Source organism: Nelusetta ayraudi, unplaced genomic scaffold (assembly GCF_046127955.1).
Source record: "Nelusetta ayraudi isolate G7.1 ecotype Tasmania unplaced genomic scaffold, CSIRO-AGI_Nayr_v1 ptg000136l, whole genome shotgun sequence".
In the NCBI taxonomy this organism is placed as follows: domain Eukaryota; kingdom Metazoa; phylum Chordata; class Actinopteri; order Tetraodontiformes; family Monacanthidae; genus Nelusetta; species Nelusetta ayraudi.
In genome coordinates, this window is record NW_027466186.1 from 5,668,943 (window position 1) to 5,689,860 (window position 20,918).

General features: G+C 44.4%; 1 protein-coding gene across 2 annotated transcripts in view; it reads right to left on the minus strand.

Annotated features, from left to right (window-relative positions):
* Nucleotides 1–20,918, minus strand: part of cdkal1 (CDK5 regulatory subunit associated protein 1-like 1) — a 196,421-nt gene that overhangs the window by 173,789 nt on the left and 1,714 nt on the right. The window contains exon 3 of one of the 2 annotated variants that reach the window (XM_076012947.1): nucleotides 19,936–20,048. In XM_076012947.1, coding sequence (XP_075869062.1) covers nucleotides 19,936–20,048 — 113 coding nt within the window. Of the gene's footprint in view, nucleotides 1–4,241; nucleotides 4,535–19,935; nucleotides 20,049–20,918 lie in introns of those variants that run through there. The other variant, XM_076012948.1, reaches the window with a different exon arrangement.

The following is a 20,918-nucleotide window of genomic DNA, read 5'->3' on the forward strand; positions in this document are numbered from 1 at the left end:
CACACACACACACACACTCAAGACTCAGAGGACAAGCTGACCTTGGGAAACGGAGCAGTGGTGCTTCGTAGGGGTGAGTATAACGGGGCAAAGGGTGGCTTTAGGGTGAATAGATACACTTGACTGAGCTAACAAGGGCTGTCTGCCTCCGTCGGCTGATTAGCCAACCAGACAGCTGGATGCCAGGCTGACAGCACGGGCGACAGGTGGACTTGAGGGCAGGGCGGAGCAGCAGCCAAATTGTCAGTGTTCTGCATCGAAATCGATCAACGCTGAAAAACCTTCAAAACTACACGACGTGGCTGCTGCCAAAGTTAGTAGCTATGATCTTGTACCTGGAATCCAATCAAATGTCTTAGGCTTCAGATTAGTTTTTTCTTTGGTTCTAAATGATTAATTCATGCTTAAAAATAAAAATAATAATTTATATTGGACTCGGGACTAGACCATTAAAGTGGTAAATGTGTTCAAAGACATTCTGGTGAGCTGTCTGTTTGAATTCAGCGTTGAAGCCAAAAAGTTGGTAGGTTGCACACCAGCATTGGTCTTAGAGAATTACAAACACGCACTGTTTGTTTACTATGCCCCGCACCATTTGACCTCCAGAGTCCAGTCTTGTTTTGTTTTTCATGATGTTTATCCCCCCACACTGCCCACAGCATGGTACGCGTCCTTGGCCCCAGCATAGTCGAAGAGGTGTCAAACACAGCACTTGTTCAAGTATGAGCATAAGCACAGTATTGCAACATGGACAACACCCCTAACCGGTGTGACCATTTTGCACTGCGGTCATTTGACAACAGTGTGAAGACGGGTCAGTAAGTGTTTGGCTACAATCAGGTGGCCTGGTGTGGGTGCATCTTCATAGTGGACAAAATCATAGAAATGAAGGAAAGGTCCATGAAACAAGTGCGAACGATTAGAGGTTACACCTCCTTCATACTGAGTCACATTAGGGAAGAGTTAAATGAAACGGTGGTACTTATTCAAGCATATAGCCAAAGTCACACACATATTCCCAGGGCGCTTCTGCGAGAGAGTGGGTATGCAGGGAGTGACAAGTTGGGCATGACTGATTGGGGCAACAGGAGATTTTCCAAGCTGACAACATTTCAGTCTAAAAGGTTCCCCTCTCCACTGGGACAACGCGCGTGTCTCCACTGTTGTGCGCGCACGTGCGGTACACGTTCATCCGTTTTGTGCATCCGTGTGTTTCTGCTGCTGACGTGGCAAACTGTCAATGGGCTTCGGCGGACTTACGACTTTCACGTCCAATCACATCTTACAAGTGAGCTCTCACAGAGGCACCGTCGCATAATAACAAACTCTGAGACATGCACACACGCACGCACGCGCGCACACACACACACACACACACACACACACACACACACACACACACACACACACACACAGGGGCCTAGGGGGGTTTGGCGGTTTGTGTATCTGTCTAGCAGGGTGAGCAACCACTCAGCCGTGGCTGATAATGCAATCAACTGTCATTAGAAAGAAGCTGCCTCGCGACACACACACACACACACACACACACACACAGTGTAGCAGGCCAACACCTGTGAGGCACAAGTTGAAAACACTTGCAATTCTTATTTTATTGTAAGCTATAATTGTGTGACGATATTTCCCGAAGAACATTAATCACACTTAATTCATAATCAAAGTCATCTGAGACCATGAAACCAACACAGACCTTAAAATCTACGTGTGCGCTGCCTTCAATAGAAAAAGTGACAGAGGTTCTAGAGGTTTTAGGCTGTATGTCAAAATAAGAAACAGCAACCTAAACATATATGTAATATAATAATTTGCATGCACACACATAAAAAAAAAATACAAGTAGATATTGGTTTAAAAACCCTGCACAATTTCATGTAAACAAGTACAGCCTCAGCTCGGAGGCTTTTTAGCAGTTAATCTTCTGATGCAATATCAGTGCAACGGTGGTGCTCGTCTCGAGGTCTCAGTGACCCAGTAACGTTCCAGGTTTTTCTCTTGAGATAGGAAAGGAGGCCTGAGCAGCTCGAGGCTTAAAAGTTGCTCATGTGAATTAACCATTGCCTACAGTGAAATACCATCAAGTCACCTTGCAACTATATGGCCTGTAATTGTAAATATCTGCCCATAAAATGGCCTGTCGGAGTGAAGACATGAGGAAACATTGTAGTGCCGTTCCAACACCCGGAGTTTGAAGACTACCGCGCTCAAACCAAGTCTCATATTCATCTTGTAATAAACCTTTCCCTCTAATGTACATTACATTATGACCAGACAATAAAGTCCAACGGCAATCGCTACCTCGGCTTTCCGCGATCATTAAAACGAGATCATTATTTTCATTGCGTCGCACACTGCGATGTGCAGGCAGTGTGTTCCGCCGGACGCTCGTGCACTCCGGTAACGGCGGCGCTTGCGTGTCCGCCACACGCTCCTCCATCAGTCAACGGCTGCTTCGCCCTGTTTGCAGAGAGCAGCACGGCGTCGAAGGAGCGACGAGATGCCGCGTATATAAAAAAAAGAACCATCACACCTCGTAACACCGGGCGGTCCAAATGAGCTGGACGACAAACGCCAAAAGAAGTTGTGATACGTACATATGCAAATGCTTCCACCATGGTTGCACATCGTTTCCAATAATGACAATGAATGCTGTCTCTATTAGTGTATATCTTGATGTGACCAAAGAAACTGCTCTCCTTAGAGATCATTTTCCAGTGCAGTAACTGTGCATAAGGAGAGAGAATCAAACAATTGTGTTTGACAACTGGGAGTCGTCAATATCACCGCCATGGCTACAACTTTTGCCGTAATCGTCCAGCACTGCAATTACTTAAAAGCATATTTCACACCTTACTGCCGGCGAACCTTGCTATTACAAGCGATAACTAAAGGCCTACTGCACCGCGGTGTATTAAAGTTTTAACGCAGCGCTCAGCAGAGGAAACTGCCAACTTAATGCGATGTGGCCCAGATTTCAGAAAGTAGGCTGGGTGAATAAACACACTGATATTAGTGCACAGATCATCTCGGCTGTCATTTTAAATTCTCCTTTTTCTCTCGTATCCTCCGTCTCTCTCTCTCTGTCGCTCTCTCTCTCTGTGTAGCCAAATTTACCGTACCCCTGTCCCCTCAAATTAAATTCGACGGCAACTTTCCCGAACATCAGCTTAGCTAAGCGGCAGAAGTTCACAGCAACGGCGCGCGCAGCGCGCACGTAAAGCGCCGTCTCCTTTCAGAGCCGCGTGTGTGTTCGCGCGCGTGCATGCGTGTGCGCGCGCCGGCACGCGGCGTGTCAGCTTTTACTAAGAAGAGGGAGGGTATGCCAAGTTAGGCACAGCGGGAGCCCACTATAGCACTCACGCAAACAGTTTGACAACATCTTAGAAACATCTATTCACTTGGGATTTCTCTCCTTTCCTTAAATAGGAGTCCATTAATGCTGGAGAGGGAGCGGCGGCGCCGGCGCTGGCTTGACAGACAGAGGCAGGAAGTGACAAAGAAAGGAGATCGATGCGGGGCTGAGCGAGAGAGAGAGAGAGAGAGAGAGAGAGAGGGAAAAAAAACTAAAAAAAAAAAAAAAACTAAAAAAAAAATTTGCTGGCAGAGACTGAGGGCAGAAAAATGAAAGGAGGAAAGCAGCAGAAGTGAGCAATAATACGGAGAAACAGACAGGAAGAGAACAATGTAAGGCTGGTGACTGAGGCAGCAGAAGCTGCATTAGCAGAGGCGGGATCTCGGTGAAAAATAGCAGGCGAGCTCGGAAGAAAGTGGAGCACCGGTGATAAATGCAAGGAGGCGAGCCGGCGGCTAATTTGGAAAGCAGAAGTTTGCTTGTGCGGGACAATCCGTCTTTACGGTATCAGATGGAGGACAGACAGCGGCTGCACCTGCGTCCAGGCTGCAGCCGCGCCACAACTGCAGACCAGCGCGAGAGGGGAGACACAATTAAAACTACCGACAAACACGGAATTAACAACGGAGCGACGCTCGCTCCACCAGGTGAGAAACGCCCCTGGAACCAGCGTCGGCGCTATCGAGGCTCCGCGAGGCACACATGGATTGTATAATCAAAAAATAAAATTGAGGAGAGGAAAGTAACGATACGCACCTGGCAGCGGCTTCCCCCGTGATTTTAAATGTGCATTAAGTGGAATTTATGGAGGCTGGCGGTGGAGGCAGGTTATGGAAAGCAGACCTAAATAGATTTTTGCCATTAAATGTCTCACCTTGCGCGGAGGAAATGATGTGAAGCCCGAGGTTCATGCGGTAATTGGGGCCAATGACTAGCCTGGCGCTCAGGCCGCAGCCATTACAATCATCAGTGCGGCCATGAAAAGATATTTCACACAGCGTGAGAGGGATTATTAGAGTCAAGGGCACAAAAGTCAGTGTCTGGACGGCAGGAAAAGGGACCTTCAAGGTTACCGAGTGACATTATAAAACACAGACGATTCCACTTTTACCCACCAATCACTATCTATCACAGCAGACTCCCTGGCTGGACAATTATGGCAAGAATGGCAAGAATTGGGATTTTAAATGGTACTGAAATATCAATTACTGAACATAATTATTGACTTTTTTTTTTTTTTCTTTAAAAAAAAAAAAAAAAGCTGGTGTTTATTGAATAATTAACACAAAGTACAACTAAAATGAGAATTTCAATTTCTAATCAAAACTCAGAGGACATGGTTGTGATGAATCGGACGCTGAAAAACACTGGACGACATCAGCCGTCCACCTGCATGTCCCAGTGAGGCTGGGCAGTGAGTTCAGCAGCAGGCTTAAAGACCAAGGAAGTTTGAGTCTGGCTGCACTGCCAATTCAAACTGCACCCCAAAGCACAGCAACTATTTTAAATGCCAACAAGTGAACTTTTCTACCGAAATGTCCATTTCTCTTCTTTTACAGCTTTTACTGAACAAACAAGTCTGTTTTGTGTTTAAGAAGCGTCACCCAGACTTGGAATTTCCCATTTAAATAAAGTATGTGCATATCTGGCCACAACAACACACATCATAACGGGGGAGGTCGGCTAGACACCCACATTAAGGGCTGTACGTGCTTAACAAGTCAGCTCCCGTTAATGCCAGAAGAATACGAAAGAAGAAACATTTTAGAGTTTATCAGAAAAGGAACCAGAATGTCAGGCTCTTCTTCAACTCCATAGAAAAGAGTCAATATTTTTTGTCACACCCACTGAATACTTATTTTATGGCCTGGTGGATGCATTAGACAAATATGTGAACTAAGTGCAAACTAAAGTTTATTCAATGCTGAAAAACAAATATTTTAACTACCAAAAAGTGTATTTTTTAAACATTCAGAGTGCGTTCGCAATGGTGTGTGTGTGTGTTTGCGTGCGTGATACAAAGAGAGAGAGAGAGAGAGAGAGTATTTTTCCATGTCTCAAAGCCAACTGTCAAAACCATGTACACCATGGTAACCACAGCCAGTTCCCCATTTCTCAACACTAACAGACTCTGCAAATATTGACGCGTTATTTCTCTAACATTACAAATGTGATTATATTTGCTGTTTGCCCCAGGAGATGGCAGTTTATATTCAATGAGGTGTGCGAGTGGGCGTGCACACCGCACACCTTGAATTTTAACTTTCAAATAGGTCACTGGAAGAACATGCATCAATTTACCGTGCACACAAAAGAATGTTTTAGCAGTTTGTGTGTGACTGCCGCGTGTGTGTGCGCGTGTGTGTGTGTGTGTGTGTGTGTGTGTGTGCGTGTGTGTGTTCATTCCCCTTCTCCCGCCTGTCACCTGGAAGCCAGACAATAAAAAAGAGAAACAGAAAGCTGGAGAAAAAAAGGCGCCACCTGTATGTAAAGTCTGATCTGTCCCACGCACACTAACCCTAACCTGTCCTACACACACACACACACACACGCGCACACGCACACGCACACACAATGAATTTGAACTTTCTGTGAATTCTGTGGTTGCTGTTTATTTTGAACTGACTCAGCACACCTTTCTCCAGGTTTCATGTTTCAGGCACGTCTCTGTGGCCCGTAAGCCCTTTGTGATGTCACAAGCATGTGGAATGTATGTATGTGTTTAAGTAGGAAGCTAATGCCAAGCATTTTTGCAAGAGCCTAATAGCAGATAAACTGGTTACAGGAGTTCAATTCATTTTTTTTTTTGGAGAAATTATCTTTGCAGCGGCAAGATTTTGAAATGAGACATCTGAATGAAGCATCTGAGAATAAACAAAATATTGCACATTTAACATTTAGAAATGGGGGGAACCTAGTAGGAAGCCTTTTGAATCTTTTCGTCAAATGCACTATTTTTCATTTGTTTATTATGAATTATTATCTGAATTAACATGCTGCAATTTCCTGGCTGTTGCACATAGAATATACATATTTTTCAGCTTATTCTGAAATACATGAGGTCCTCTCAACTCCAAAACAAAAACTAGTTGCCCAAACTTTGAAAGTCAACCAAAGTTTATGTCAGATCTTTCTCCACCACAGAGCTACGGTGTGGCGGCTACAGTGTGGTCCCCCCCCCCCTTGCATATTTAAGCCTCACAAGTGTTTAGTATTTTAATAAATAGATCTAATTAGGCCTTCCACTGCATTTGTATTCCTGGGCGGAACTGAAACAGTTCAGGTCATCTGGCCTCTTATTCCCAGGTCGAAGCGGCGGGACATAATAATCAGATGCAAATTCCACATAAAGCAAAAACAAGTTGCAGTCCCAGGTAATAAATAATGATCCGAGCCTCCTGGCATCCAAAAACAGCCAGTTGGGGTTTGTATGCAAATGGTATGCAAATAGCCCAAATGCTTTTATTTTCCTTTTGGAGGAGTGCGGAGGGGGGGGGGGTTTAGTGGTGACTCACAGAATAGACACACCTGTCATTATGATGCTGTGGTTTTGAAATCATCTCCTGTTGCCGTCCCCAGAGTCGCACAGCTTTTGTACTGCGTCTCCTACATAGCATCACAGAGAGCGAGGCGTGAGCGGAGGGAAGGAAGGCCAAAGGGAACCTTGTTCCCGACGTTATGCGACAGTAGGAGAGGATAGAGGAGAGAGTGCGTCGTGTTGTCTCAAAAGTGGAGACCACGGCGCCGCTGTGCTCTGATCACTGAGGAGACAACGGCAGATGAGGAGAAGGCGGACGCAAAGTCCTTGCACGTGAGTATTTCAGACAAGACGTGAATTCAAGTTGTCCAATCAAAGGCAGCGAGCGGTGTTTCTCATTTACTCTGTGTACTGCAATATACTGGTATACTGGAAGGCCAGAGTGGCAGAGGCTTCCACTGTTTCTGAGTTTCTTTTTTGTCACCGGCTGAAATACGTTTTACAACCCAGACCTTGCACAAACATTTGAGCAATTCATTAAACGTTATTTAATTAGCGCCACAGACCGCAGGGTTGGGACACTCTCGTTATTGCTCGTCTTTCTTCTAATTGCTAGTCTCCCTCTTCCATGTGAAACGCCGAGCGTCGCAGCTTTGAGAAACAGCGGCAATACAAAAATTGCGCTAAAAAGATTGACACCGATGGGACGCGCGTTGCCTTCGCTAAAGTGGAGACATCGGGTGGTGGAGCGGGAAGAGTTTTAGCCACACACACAAATATGTTGGAAAAACTGCCCTGATACCTGCATTTTTTTCCCTCTCTAAGTCAACAAACTATACAAAAACTGTACTCTGAACGATTTACAGTGAGAGCGTGACAAACAAAACTGTGGCCACAGACAGAGATGCCAGGGACGGACCAGACCACATATAAGGCCCGTCTTTGAAAATGTGTAAAATACAAAGGAAATTGTGGCAGGGCAGCAGCGAAGCAAGATAAATACAAACCCATAAGAAACTGCTGATCCAGCTCGTTCGTTTAAAAAAAGAAAAGGAACAAGGGAAAGGCTGCTTGTAACAAACTAATCTAGAGGAAACATATTGTGGCCACAGAACACATGATAGCTTAGTGGACCACCTTGTTCAATTGGCAACGTCTTCTTAAATTATACGCACCGCTGGCTTTGCACACATAAACACGTGGAGGGAAAAGGGGAGCGAGAGCAGCGCCGCATTCCCACCCACTGTTCAACCATATTAAAATAATTACTAAAATATTCCTTGCTTAAACCGGCCGATTGCCCCGAACACACCACATGATCTCCGCTCCTGCGGTACCGCCGCGGGTCGAATGAGGACTGCAAAGCCCTCGACCGTCGCGTCCGCACGAACAAAGGGGGAGGACGCTGCTTCAATTTGAGCCGCTGTCTTTCGGGAAGACCCACTGCATTTTCCAGAAGTTTACATCGCCTCCTGCCCCTCTGGTACCACGGCCACGGTGCAGGTGCTTCCAATTTGATTATCTGTCATTTTAAATTCACGCTCCTTTACTGTAACCCATGCGATATTTCCTACATGACTGCATGCGCTCGATGAGATATGAAGCCAAATCCCAGAGAGCTTGACCCTCGATTAATAATTCATTCCAGAGGAAAAGAACAATTTAACATCATAAATAATTGCCGGTTCTTGTCGGTACTGTATTAAAAGCGGGGTTTGCTTTTCCGCAGAGAGGGCAACAAAATGAAACCTTAGGACAATAACCAGAAACGTAGGCAGAAGGAAAAACACGTTATAATCTGAGTGGCGATGAGAGACGTGATGTTTGCGCAGACACAAAGCTGCACACAACCTCCATCGCAATCCTCTACTGAAAACAGGTGGCGTCAGAGTTGTCTGATATCCTGCCGCTGTCTTTTTACATGCTAATGCGGCTCCTACAGAGACCGAGTGTCTCTAATCAAGTATCAGGTCAGAGAGGCCCAATCAAGCCCAGACAATCGTGTCATTAGAATGGAACAGTGGACTGAAGACTTGATTCAATGGGACTTCACTCCAGTCCCTCCGAGAGCCCAAACACTGCTCATCACTTGCCACCCATATCTGCTCCGTCTCGGCGTCTCAGTCCCCGTAGTGCTCTGCGCTAATAGCATGATGGCACAAATACGCCCATCGGTTTTAGCAGATGTGAGCAATTTGCTCCCATATTGCCTCAGACTGCAACAGTCCCAGTTGAATGCGGCCTTCAACCGCAAACACGGCAAAGACATAGGAAAATTCAAGTTCTTTGGCAGCACAAGCCGTTTTAAAATTATTTTTAGTATTGTTGTTGTGTGATCAGGCTACCTGGGGACCAATACATTGTCTAGAAACCTATGCTGTAACTCCAACAGGAATACATTTGGCATGCTTGGCTTTACGATGTCGTTAGCACCGGCTGCTAACGACGTGATCGCTGGCAAGTCTCGCCGTACATTGACAAAGATTACCAAGTATTACTCACACGTCCATTACACATTAGGTAGGTTTTTGTGTGAGATTTATTTGGAGTGAGTCATTAGTGGGTCATTTTCCATTGTGGTACAGTGTCGCAATTTAAACTGCTTCAAGAATCTAGAATCAACAGGCTCCTGGTAAGTTGTCCTCCTCTTCCCCATATACGGTGCTTAAAGCACTAAATATGTGGAAATGCAATTAAGTTGTGATCCTGCCATTATTGAGCTCAAGTGACAGCACTTTACACTGAGAACATCTGAATAGTTCCCTAATTAAAAGTATTGGCAAAAAAACATTAAAACATTACCAGACCCTAATACCCTTACATCAAACTGTTTGGTTACAAGCCAGCAGGTTGTTCCTCCTGGCGTCTGTGGTGGGGAAATCATCTGGTTCATCTGCTCCATTCACTTCATGGAAGTGCATTCAATTGTTCCCCTTCCAAAAGATTCCTTTTACATTATGATTCTCTGATGTGCTCAAAATAAAACAAAAATAACTTAGACAAAAAAACAAAAAAATAACCCATAAATGAACTCAAGTCAGCAGGGGACTTCTGAGGACAGATTTATTGAGTTCATCCTTGGAAACCAAACTGACACACACACACTCACACACACAGTAATCATCAGATCAGATATCAAAAGGCTGTGTCTGTCTGGAAGATTAGAAGAGCCATCTGTCTACCATGTGGATGGCTCTGGATTATCAATAAACTTCACACACTTCTGTGCGCATACATCTACGTTTGATCCAGACACCAAGTGTGGGACACAAATGGGAGAGAAGGATAATCAAAGCACACAGGAAATAACCATCTAAATAGCAAAAAAACACTTCTCTTAAATTTGCCTTTTCAAGTTTCTACTGACTGCATCAGCGCAGTGTCCTGAAATACCCCAACGCTCTCTGACAAGAAACATCCACACAAAGCATTGTCTCACACAGCAGTGGCAATCTAATACCTAATGTCAGAGTTAAATGCTAAATCACTGGCTGGCTATTGATCTCCTCCATGGCTGAACTTTAACAGTATTTACTCCCTTAATTTCATCCTGTGCAGATCTAATGCAATTTGAATCATTGTTGGGGGGCAGGGGGCGTGAACAAGTAGATTAGAACAGCGGTTTTCAAAGTGTGAGCCACCAGGGGGCACTATGGAGATGTACTGCGATAATGTAACGTAAAAGTAAGAGAAAATATTCTACAGTAAAAGTTCATGTTTCTTTACATACTTTCCACATACTTTTTTGTTTGTTTGTTTTTTTTTAATTAAAAGTTCCAGATCAGCATGAACCTCGCTGAGATGTCTCAAGGTTAAGCTAGCCCAGGTAGTACAAAATGGTGTAATGACAGGTTTGTGACAAAGAGGCCGAACAGACAGCCAGACAGGCCAGCTGTGGAAGACACTGCTGCAAGAAAATTGCAGAATTGGTAAACTTAAGTAAGAAAATATGAGGCAGCATACATTAAGTATGGCTTTACAGCCATGCAGAAAAATGGCCATGATTATCAACATGTTAGTTGGTAGTATTCTTATCCTAAACAAATGGACCAACTATTTAATGGCAGGTAAAAGTCAGAAAAAAACATTCTAAAAGTTGGTGGGGGGTGGTTTGTGTTTTGTTTTATTTTGAAAACACATTTTGTAACGACGTCTGTTGCTTTGCCAAGGGGGTCCCCTGGACGGACGCTCATGCTGTTTTGGTGGCCATGGCGTGGAAAAGTTTGGGAACCCCCGGACTGGAGCACAGTTGCACCATGTGCACGCTCGCACGCACACACTTGCTGTGAACACACTTGAGCTCAATAATTATTTGTGAGATCCCTGCCTTGCTAAGTGCACGGCAGAGGAGTTTTCAGTCCTTTGACCTGAGGAATAACTCACCCTCTCTCTCTCTCTCTCTTCTTTCAAACATGCGCACGTGCGTGCGTGCGCGGACCCGCACACCACATTTTTAATTCGCAATTTCTGTGTGGTCAAGCAGAGGCCTCACAATGCCTCCAGTCAAGTAATCTTTTCTGCTCGGTGATCAAGGTTACTTTGTCCGCAATAATTCAAATTAAACCCCGCCGCTCAAATCATCCGCGGCTTTTAAATCCACTTTATCTCATATCTGTGCTCTCACATGGAAATCTAACACATATCTGATTCATTTATATGTATGAAGGAGAGATGAGAAAGGAGACGTGCGGAATTAATTTATCGCTCGAGACCGAAGTGCGCGCACGCAGACGCGCGCGCGCACGTGTTAAATGAAGTCCCACACATTCTTTCATTTAAATATTGGTTTATTTTTGTGACGCCGCTTTGGTCCGACTTGCCGAGCGCTACTCTCGGCAAAACTCCTGCCTCTTAAAACACAGGGAGACGGCGCTTTCAATTCAGCAGGTGGCCTCAAATGAAGGTCCGCCTCCACGCACACGCACGCACACACACACGCACACACACACAGGTGACCCTTGCCTTCCACTTCAGCATGTGGTCAGCAGTAATGGCACTGATGGCAGGGCAGCGGGCAGTTAGGCACGAAGCAGGGGTTATCTTCCAAAACAATGCCAAAAGGAACGACGGGAGGAGACGAGCGTCGCATCAGCCCCGGCGGAAAAGTCATTCGCTTGGTGTCCTTGAACGCTTCGCTCTCAGTTTCCCTGCTTTTCATTCATCTGTCACGGGAGAAACGCTCGCCTCCACCCACGGCGGCAGCAGCCTGGCGCGCCGCATTAATCACCAATGTCTTTCAAACTTGCATTGCCTCTTCATGAGAGAAATTACATTTGTTTTCCCTGTCAAGATGAAAGGGGGGAAAAACAAAGAGGTTGCGAATTAGAAGTGAGCAGGACTAAATAGTCCCTTTTAGCTTGTATAAAAAAAATAATAACAGACAAGCTAATTATTCAAAAGGAAAAGGAAGCGACAATGAGTTGTCAAATGTCAATGAATGCCGACTGTCTCGCTTTGGGTTCCGTTTGGCTTTCATGTCAAAGACGTTGGCATGAAACTACAACGTTTGTCCTCCGAGGGAGAAAAGTTAAGTCCATGTCTGCAAGGAAAATATTTGAGCAAATAGCAAGTACTGGTATATTATCAGTATACTGATAATTGCCAAGACTGTGGCAGCCTGCCACGGACTCATTTGTCCTCGCACAGCTTCCAGAGTTTACCACACATTTGTTTGTGGTACCCACTACAAACTGGTATTTCTATTTTCTAATCACCATAGATGGAACCTTCTATGTATTGATACCCTGCCTCATCCCACCTCTTGAAGTGGCCTTCATGTACAGTGCACATGAAGGCCGCGTTCTTTCATTTGAGAATGAGAAGGATGTTCAAATAGAGGATAGAACTCACCAGCCAACATGTTCCAGAAGTTTCTACTCATGCATCTGGATAATAATACATTGCCTCAGAGTGCAGCTGGTGCCACATATTTCTGTTTGAAACTGGTGGGAAGCATTAACCTAGTTTGTCCCAAATCCAGCAGAGCTACTGGATTTGGGTTTTAGTTTATTGGTGGTGTTTGTTTTTTTTTTACAAAAACCAAGCAAACCGAGAAAGACGGCACAAAATGACCCACTTAATTGAACAGTGACGACCAGAATGCCTTTCAAACTCTGTCAGCTGCATGGTTTGATGTTCACATCATGCCCCTTCCACAGCTTTTTACTTTGGTATGTAACCAGGCCACTGTTTTATCCTGGAAAGTACCATGTCCCCGGCTTGATTCAAGGCTTAACCCCTTGGATGTGAGCAAACCCGGGACTCCGCCCCTCATTCCTTCTCCAAGTCATCCACATTGTTTCCAGGTCCCTCCCTTCCCCAATCTCCTCCACCTCTGAGCCCTTCCCCCGGCTCTTGCCTTATCCCATTACTCACAACCCCTCCATGATATTCCCATTATATCTCTTCAGGGTATCCCCAATCCCTGTGGAATGCCGGCAGTATTCCTGGGATAACGGGAGGTTGACTGGTTGGCTGGCTTCTGCTGGGAATAGGGAATGTGTTCCTTTTCTCCAGAGGACGGCAGCCTCTCCCCGTCATTTATCCGCAGCTTTCTTTATCAGAGAAATAAAAGTGTGGCGAACAAATGAACAGTGAGAGGGTCGTTCGGAGCGGTGACTTTTACTGCTGTGATACTCGGCCTCCTTCCTTTACAGCTTCTCTCTGGTATAAAGCCGCTGGTCTGGCGCCACCATCCTTGGGGGTTTCAAGTGTGTTTTGAGAACAACAAAAGGGACGAGGGTCTGGTCTCGCCGCCAACTGCTCTTCTCTGTCCGTGTTTTTTAACCTCACATAGGGGAAAAGCTACCAGCAGTGAGGGAGGGGGATCCTTCCATCCTCGCATCCTTCCCCAAGTCCCAAACAATCACTTGCAGAGACATGATGTGTTGTCATCATTCCAAGAACCACAACCGCACGCTCTCCGATGACTCAATTAACACGGTTAGCCGTTTGTCTTAAAAACACCTCGGAAGAGACGCCTCCGAGAGTGACTTTGAGGCGTGGCAGCACTCAAGACGAGTCTCTTGATACAAATGGCTGCTTCCAACCGGGGTCCGTTTGCGACACCGTGGAAATACCTCTCCCCTGAAATAATCAATGGATTAGATTGAGCGGTGATCCCTTCTTTCCACAGGCTATCCCGTTTTCCCTCTTCTCCTTTATCCATGGCTCCCTTGAGGGACTCTCGAGCCACGAATGACCGGGGTCCCTAATCCCACGGCCTCTAAACAGTTACTAGGTGCTGCCTACATGTGGGTCACCTTGTAGGATCAACAAAACACGAATGCTTGCCGACACACACTCTTCTCTAACTCGCACGCGCGCGCGCACACACACACACACTTGCAAGAGGCAGGGGATCAGTCTAATCTTTTGGCCTCTCAAAGGTTACACTTGACTGCCAGGACTTATGTGTCTATTTGTAGAAAGAAATTCAAAGAATTGAAAAGTGAAAAGTTTGTGTGTGTGTCTGTGTGTGTGTCCATATGCATATCCAATTTTAGATATTTATATTAGAATAGTTTTAGACAATATATTATATTAGTTTCATGTGGTGTTCTAGTCAAGACCGCACCGACCGAGATCAAGACAAGAATGTATCGAGATCAAGACAAGGCCAAGACTTTATATATCGAAGAAAAATAACAACAAAACAGGAAAAAAAAATGACCAGTATATTTTTTAAATTCAAGTTTGCTTCTAAATTGAACAGCAACATCTCTTTTCAGTAGTTGGATAATCTTCTTTAATATTTTGATGATTTGCCAACTATTTTGAACCATTTCCAAAAAATAACTTCTCCTGACAAAATTAAAAAATAAATGAACTATGAATAAGGGGGCACGGTGTCACTCTGGGTGTCACAAACAGAGCGTAAAACAGCAGCAGCTGGATTCTTTTCCGTTATTATCGTGTCATTGTAGAGCTGGCTGAGTCTTGACTGGTCTCGATCAAAAGTCCCGACTCGGCCTACTCTGAGACTCAGACGACACCCAGTAAAAATGTCCATGATTAAACTTTTATTATTATTAAGGAAAATTAAATTAAGGTAACTGATATTTGCACTAATATATATTTTCTCCCTTCGCATTCAGGCATTCCTTCGTCTATCTCGATTTTTCATTCCTGCAGAATTGAGCTGCAGAGCCGGGGTAAATTTTCCATGAAAAAAAAGCCTAACAGCAACCCTGGTCGGCAGCCCTCTCAGACCGCAGCACGGCTGCCTCTGGCTGCGACTCTCCCCTGGCTGCGTCCTTTATCCCAGCGACTCCTCGCTCCCGACATCGTTTCACTCCTCCTCCTCCTCCTCCTCTCTCTCCATCAGCGCAGTGGGACTGGCCGGCCGGCACACGCCGTTGTCAGCCTGCAGAATGAATGTAAGAGGCGAGCTCGCAGAGACGCCCTCGGAAGCGCACGCTCGCCGAGCGACGTGACAGCCTCGCAGAAACGAAGTGTCTCTCTCACCATTTCCCTGTGCATCAATTCTCACCATGTCTGGAGCTGCCTGCCAGAGCAGCGGATGTGTTTCCGAGCCGGCTGTGTGCGCTAACGTGCGTGCGTGCGTGTGCGAGTCTCTGCCTGGGTTTGTGCATGTGAAGGTGGAGTCGGGAAGACGATTGTAAGTTTTCATTGGCTGAAACGCCGCAGCGTGTAACTCTGCGCGGCGCGTCGTCGGCCAATCAGAAAATCCTCAGACGCTGCTTTTATGAATGAGACGGCATGTATGCGCGGTACACACCCTGAGAGTGAGAATACGCGGTGATGTAATACAATCGCATAGAGCTGCAGAGGCATGTGTGCACGGTGTGAAGCAGAGGAGTTCTTTTATCTCTCGTTTGCTATATGCATTAAGCTGAAAAAGAAAGAGACACAATGTGTGAAGCTGTCGTATTTGTTATGTGGGATATTCATTCACTTCTAGAACAAAATTAACTTCAGACGGGAAAAACGCTGAACAAATTCCATCAACCTTTTCTTCAGAGATGATTTACGCCAGTAGTTTAATATATAACACACACTGCAGTCACAGTCGCATAGTTCAATGCACACTTATCTCATTTTATATTCAATACTTATAATACAATAATTCAGCACTATAATGTAATCCTTACCGATCAATTGGGACCACGTATCACATTGTGTTCCTTTTCCTAATAAAACAACACTCCCTCTCGATTTAGCTCATTTCCTCCAACCGTCTGTGTCCAAAGCAGGAACTGGGAACGCCCGATTTGGCTGACATTGTGTACGAGAGAGTAATTTTGCCTAACCGGTATGTAAAATCATAACTGAAGCGCTGTGTTTGCGGCTGGCTGGCAGAGAGGTGCAAGGGAGGGGAGGACAGCAGCCAAATACAATCAAAATATCCTGGTGTGACTTTCCATGAAGGGTGTGTGCGCGTGCGCGTGTGCGTGTGTGTGTGTGTGTGTGTGTGTGTGTGTGTGTGTGTGTGTGTGAGGGAGAGAGAGAGAGACAGAGAGACTCAATATTCAGCACACTGCCCTCTCTTAAACGGGGTTTATATGCATCAGTCTGTCGTCATCACCACCATGGGTAAACAGTGCCCCCCTCAGTTGTGGTGATGAACGGCAGCTGACAACAACCCAGGCAGAACAAACAAGGACGCCAAGGTGTGGAGGCAATTAAGCGGAGAGAAACGACAAAGGCTGCTGTTAAATAAAAGCAGAATAACCTCACATTTTATGGCTCAATTTGTTGCCTGTTTGCGAGTCTGAGTGGCAAGCAGAGTTGAAAAATACATTAATTATTACTATTACAGGTTACGCAGGACGAGAATAAAAAGAGATAAATTGTGACTGTCAAGATTTCAAAGTGCGAGCTGTGCTTCTTAATTAAAAAAAAACACAACATTTTATGACACTGCACAGTTTTATTGTAAACCTTGCTGGTCGGTAATTAAAACCCTAACTGCATTGATTTTAGGTAGGTGACACTCAAAAAAAAAAAAAAGAGCTGGCTACATGTCACCATTAGCGTTCACAGAAGACCATCTGTTGCCCCCGAGCACCGAAAAGTTACGACTTTTGAAACTATGAATGAGAATACAAAACAGATTTTTTTTTTTTTCCTCCAAACGATGACCTCATCCTACTACTGCAGGCATCTGCTCCTTCAACCACTGAAAAAACAGCTCTTTCAACGAGCCAAACCTGCCATCTAGGGGTGGAATGAAGAACTGCTACTACAACTAACAGGAGGTGATGTCATAGTTTCAAGAAAGAAAGCGTGAAGAGCGGAATGAGAGAGGGGCGAGGGAGGGGTGGGGGGGGCTGCTGAAAGGCAGAGGACACGCAGGAGAAATGAGAGGGAGGAGTTGGTGATGTCAGGTTTTGGAGCGGCGGCAGCAGCAGCAAAGGCTTTGTCTGAAACCTTTGGAGAAGCTCTGGACGCTGAGGACCGAAAACACTACGCTCGCACACAAACTACACACCACACCGCACAGTCAGGCTTTCGCATGATGTCATTACTTTCTGAACAAGGTTGTTTTGGGTTTTTTTTTGTTTTTTTTCCCGCAGCCTCGCACAGAATTTTGCCCTCACAAATTATATTGATCAGCGCTCCCGATGTCTCGAGTTCAGCTCCAGCCAAAGGGGCCTAGACAACACATCCTTGAGTCCGACTCGGTCCTTGTCATTCCAGACTATTTCAATCTGTGCGATGAGCTCCCAACAATTTCATGCCATTGGAGACGACTGCATAGTGTACACCGCAGCATTCAAAACAATCACCACCTGTCTTGGGCGTAATCTCTCTGATTCTGGCCATGACAGGCAATTTTCCTGGGGATAAAAAGAAAAACAAAAGGGGAGCGGGAGGAGGAGGCGGAGGAGGAGAGCAGACGCTGGGAAAACACATGGCTGGGAGCGGAGAGAATCCAGCCAGAAACCAAAATAATCCTTTGACTTTAGCACGCAGACACTAATACTTAATGTGCCTGGCTTTGTAAGAGACACTGTGAAACGGGGAAGAGTTTCAGAGGAGAGTTTACACGTCCCTGAGCCGCACTCGATCAAAAAAACAATGTCATTTAGTTGTGAATAATGGTGTTTCACAGAGAACGGCTTCGTATTTTTCCAGTCCAGTTCCAACTTCTTTTTTTTTAAAGTGTACAAAATAAAATTCTTGTGGTTTCAAATGAAGTGACCGTTTTAAATAAAGAGCTTCTGTCACGCAACCACACACGCCGATCGCAATGGATGCGATGTACCTGGAACGGACCGGTCACAACTCAGACACATGTTCTTTTGTCCGCATACGGAATCTGCTGTTATGTTTCAGGCAAAGTATTATTTACATACACAACCAGTCAGAAGTTTAGACACACCTTCTCATCATGCAATCCTTTTTTTTTTTTTTTTTATCTCTACAACTTTCTACACTGCAGATAGATACTGAAGACATCAAATATATGAGCAAAATATATGTAATTATGCAGCAAAGAAAAACATGTTAAATAACTCACTTTTCATGAAAGTTGGTTATTTTGAAGAATTTAAATGTAAAATGTGTTTGAGTTATTTTACACTTCTATTGTTTCCTACATAATTCCATGTGTGTTCATACGCAGTTTTGATGCCTTCGGTGAGAAACTGCAATGTCAACAGTCATGAGAATGAAAGAAAAGACGTGAAATTCATGAGGTGAGTCCAAACTTTTGACTGCTAGCGTACATCCAACTGGGAGGGAACAGAAAATCACACCTGAAATATAGCTGAAGCATCCCCAATGAACTACTTTGTCATAAAGATCGATAGTAAAACAAACAGTTACCTTGAAAAGCAAAACAATATGAGGTTGCAGAACAATGAAGGTAGAGAGAGAGAGCGATGGAGAGAGAGAGGGAGGGAGGGAGAGAGGGAGCAGGAGTTAGAGATTTGCAGCAGTGGAGGAGAGAGTTCATACCAACGCCTCAAGGCTTTTTCTCACCATGGGGTCTCTTAGGAGGGACATTAATCAAATACTTCAAAAATGCAAATGCAAAGGGGGGGGGGGGGGGGGGCAGAAAAAGGAAACAAAAAGCTAACCGGGCTTTAGCCGGTAGCGTAGCCTCTTTATCTCTTCAAAAATGTTTTTGTTTTGTTTTTTTCTAAATTTTCTCTGTCGCTTGAGCTCATATCTTTCGCTCATTACACACAAACACACACTGAACCAGACACATGCTGATATCCTATTAAACTCCACTGCACACTGTGCCACGAGCGCGGGCGCGCACACACACACACCCATTAGAATAATGTAGACCATCAATTTCTGTCTCGTGCTGCTGCTTTGAATGTGCTGACCTGTCTTACCTGTGCATACAACACACACTTAATCTCTCCTGTAATCTAGTTTATAATCTAGTTCATAATATGTCTGGCCTCGGTGCAAAAGAACTGAATGAAAATTAAAGCTGTCATTCTGCAGACAAAACATCAGTTAACTGCCTCGCATGCATCAATCTGTGAATGCTGTTGATTTCAATTTTTACATTTAAAAACCAATTACATACTCAATAGTTTTAGACTGTGTGTGCGGTTGTATGAACACATCTTCCTTTTTTGGTCCAGGTCCATTTGTGAAATACCAACGTGCATATGACATATGAAGTTTTCCTCATCTCATGGAAAAGATTATTTTCTTTGAATGGATCAAAGCTTACATGGTCTTTGTGACTTATTAATAAAATAAATAACGCAAAAAAAAAAAACTGGATTATAAACGGAAGAACCAGTTCCTGTGGCTGAGCACGCAAGCTTTCCCGCAAACCAACACCGCCCCCTTGTGTTCAACATTGATAATGACGTCTGCCGTTCATACAATTCACAAAATATTTATATCAACAAAAAATTTTTTACGTGAACTTTGACCGCCTATTACACTTTTACACACACACACACACACACACACACACACACACACACACACACACACACACACACACACACACACACACAGCCAGTCTGCCAGTTTCTTTGTGCAGTTCTACACACCACCTATGCTGTTTGATGTTGTTTTATCTGATCGCGCTGGTTTACATGTTATTTTTTGAATTTACAATAAAAATGGAGTTAAGCATGACACTGACCAGTTATCTTGTATCCGCTGGCAGCGAGCTGTCCGGCCATGTACTCTCCATCTGAGTTGTTGTGGCTGCATCCCCACGTTTTCATCCATACTTTTTGCGTCCCAGGTATCAAACTGGAAATTAACCATAGAAAGTGAAATCAGATCATAAGGAAGAAGCTTTGTCAATAAAGCAGATCTCTTTCAAGACGTGCCGTAAAACTTGTAATGATAATTTGGTTTGTGTAATTTATACATTTGGTTTTAGCTGCATTTTAATCAAGTGTAATAAAACAGCTGAAACAAACAATTAATTGCTTAATATTTAAAAATAAGAGATTCAAGAAGTTCTTCATAACAATTTGTCACATTCTCAAGTTGGATGTGCAGTGAAATGACAAATTACAAGAGACTGTGCAAACAGCAGAAACAACATTCACAGTGAAGAAAGAAAGAGCAGCAAAAACAATGTGAAATAACATAATGTGCAAGTATTAAAAAATACAAAAGAAACACCATTTACAAAGGCACTTATCTAAATATATATACACATATATATATATATATATATATATATATATATATATATATATACATATATATATACATATTAAGGGTGTCAAAGTTAACGCGTTAACTCAACGCCGCTTTATCGTCAACAATTTTTTTTATCGCGCGATTAACACACACGGTGCTTTTTGAACCTTTGGCCGCTCCATAAATTGTGGAAACGGGAACTGAATTGACTCGCAGCACACAGTCATACGCTTGCAGCCGGCTTGTAAACACAAAAAGAAAAAGAAAAAGACACCGAGCGTAGATGAGCACTAGGAAGGACTAACAAGGATAAGGCGTCAATTGTAAATGGAAAGTTCCACTTCAAAACCCTGTCAGATGGCAGTGTTGTCCTGTAACACTGTATTTAGTTTCCATCGGAGTACGAGCAGTCTTACGTATCACTTGTCTGCGAAGCGTACAGCTGACACGGAGAGCCCTCCGCCCCCT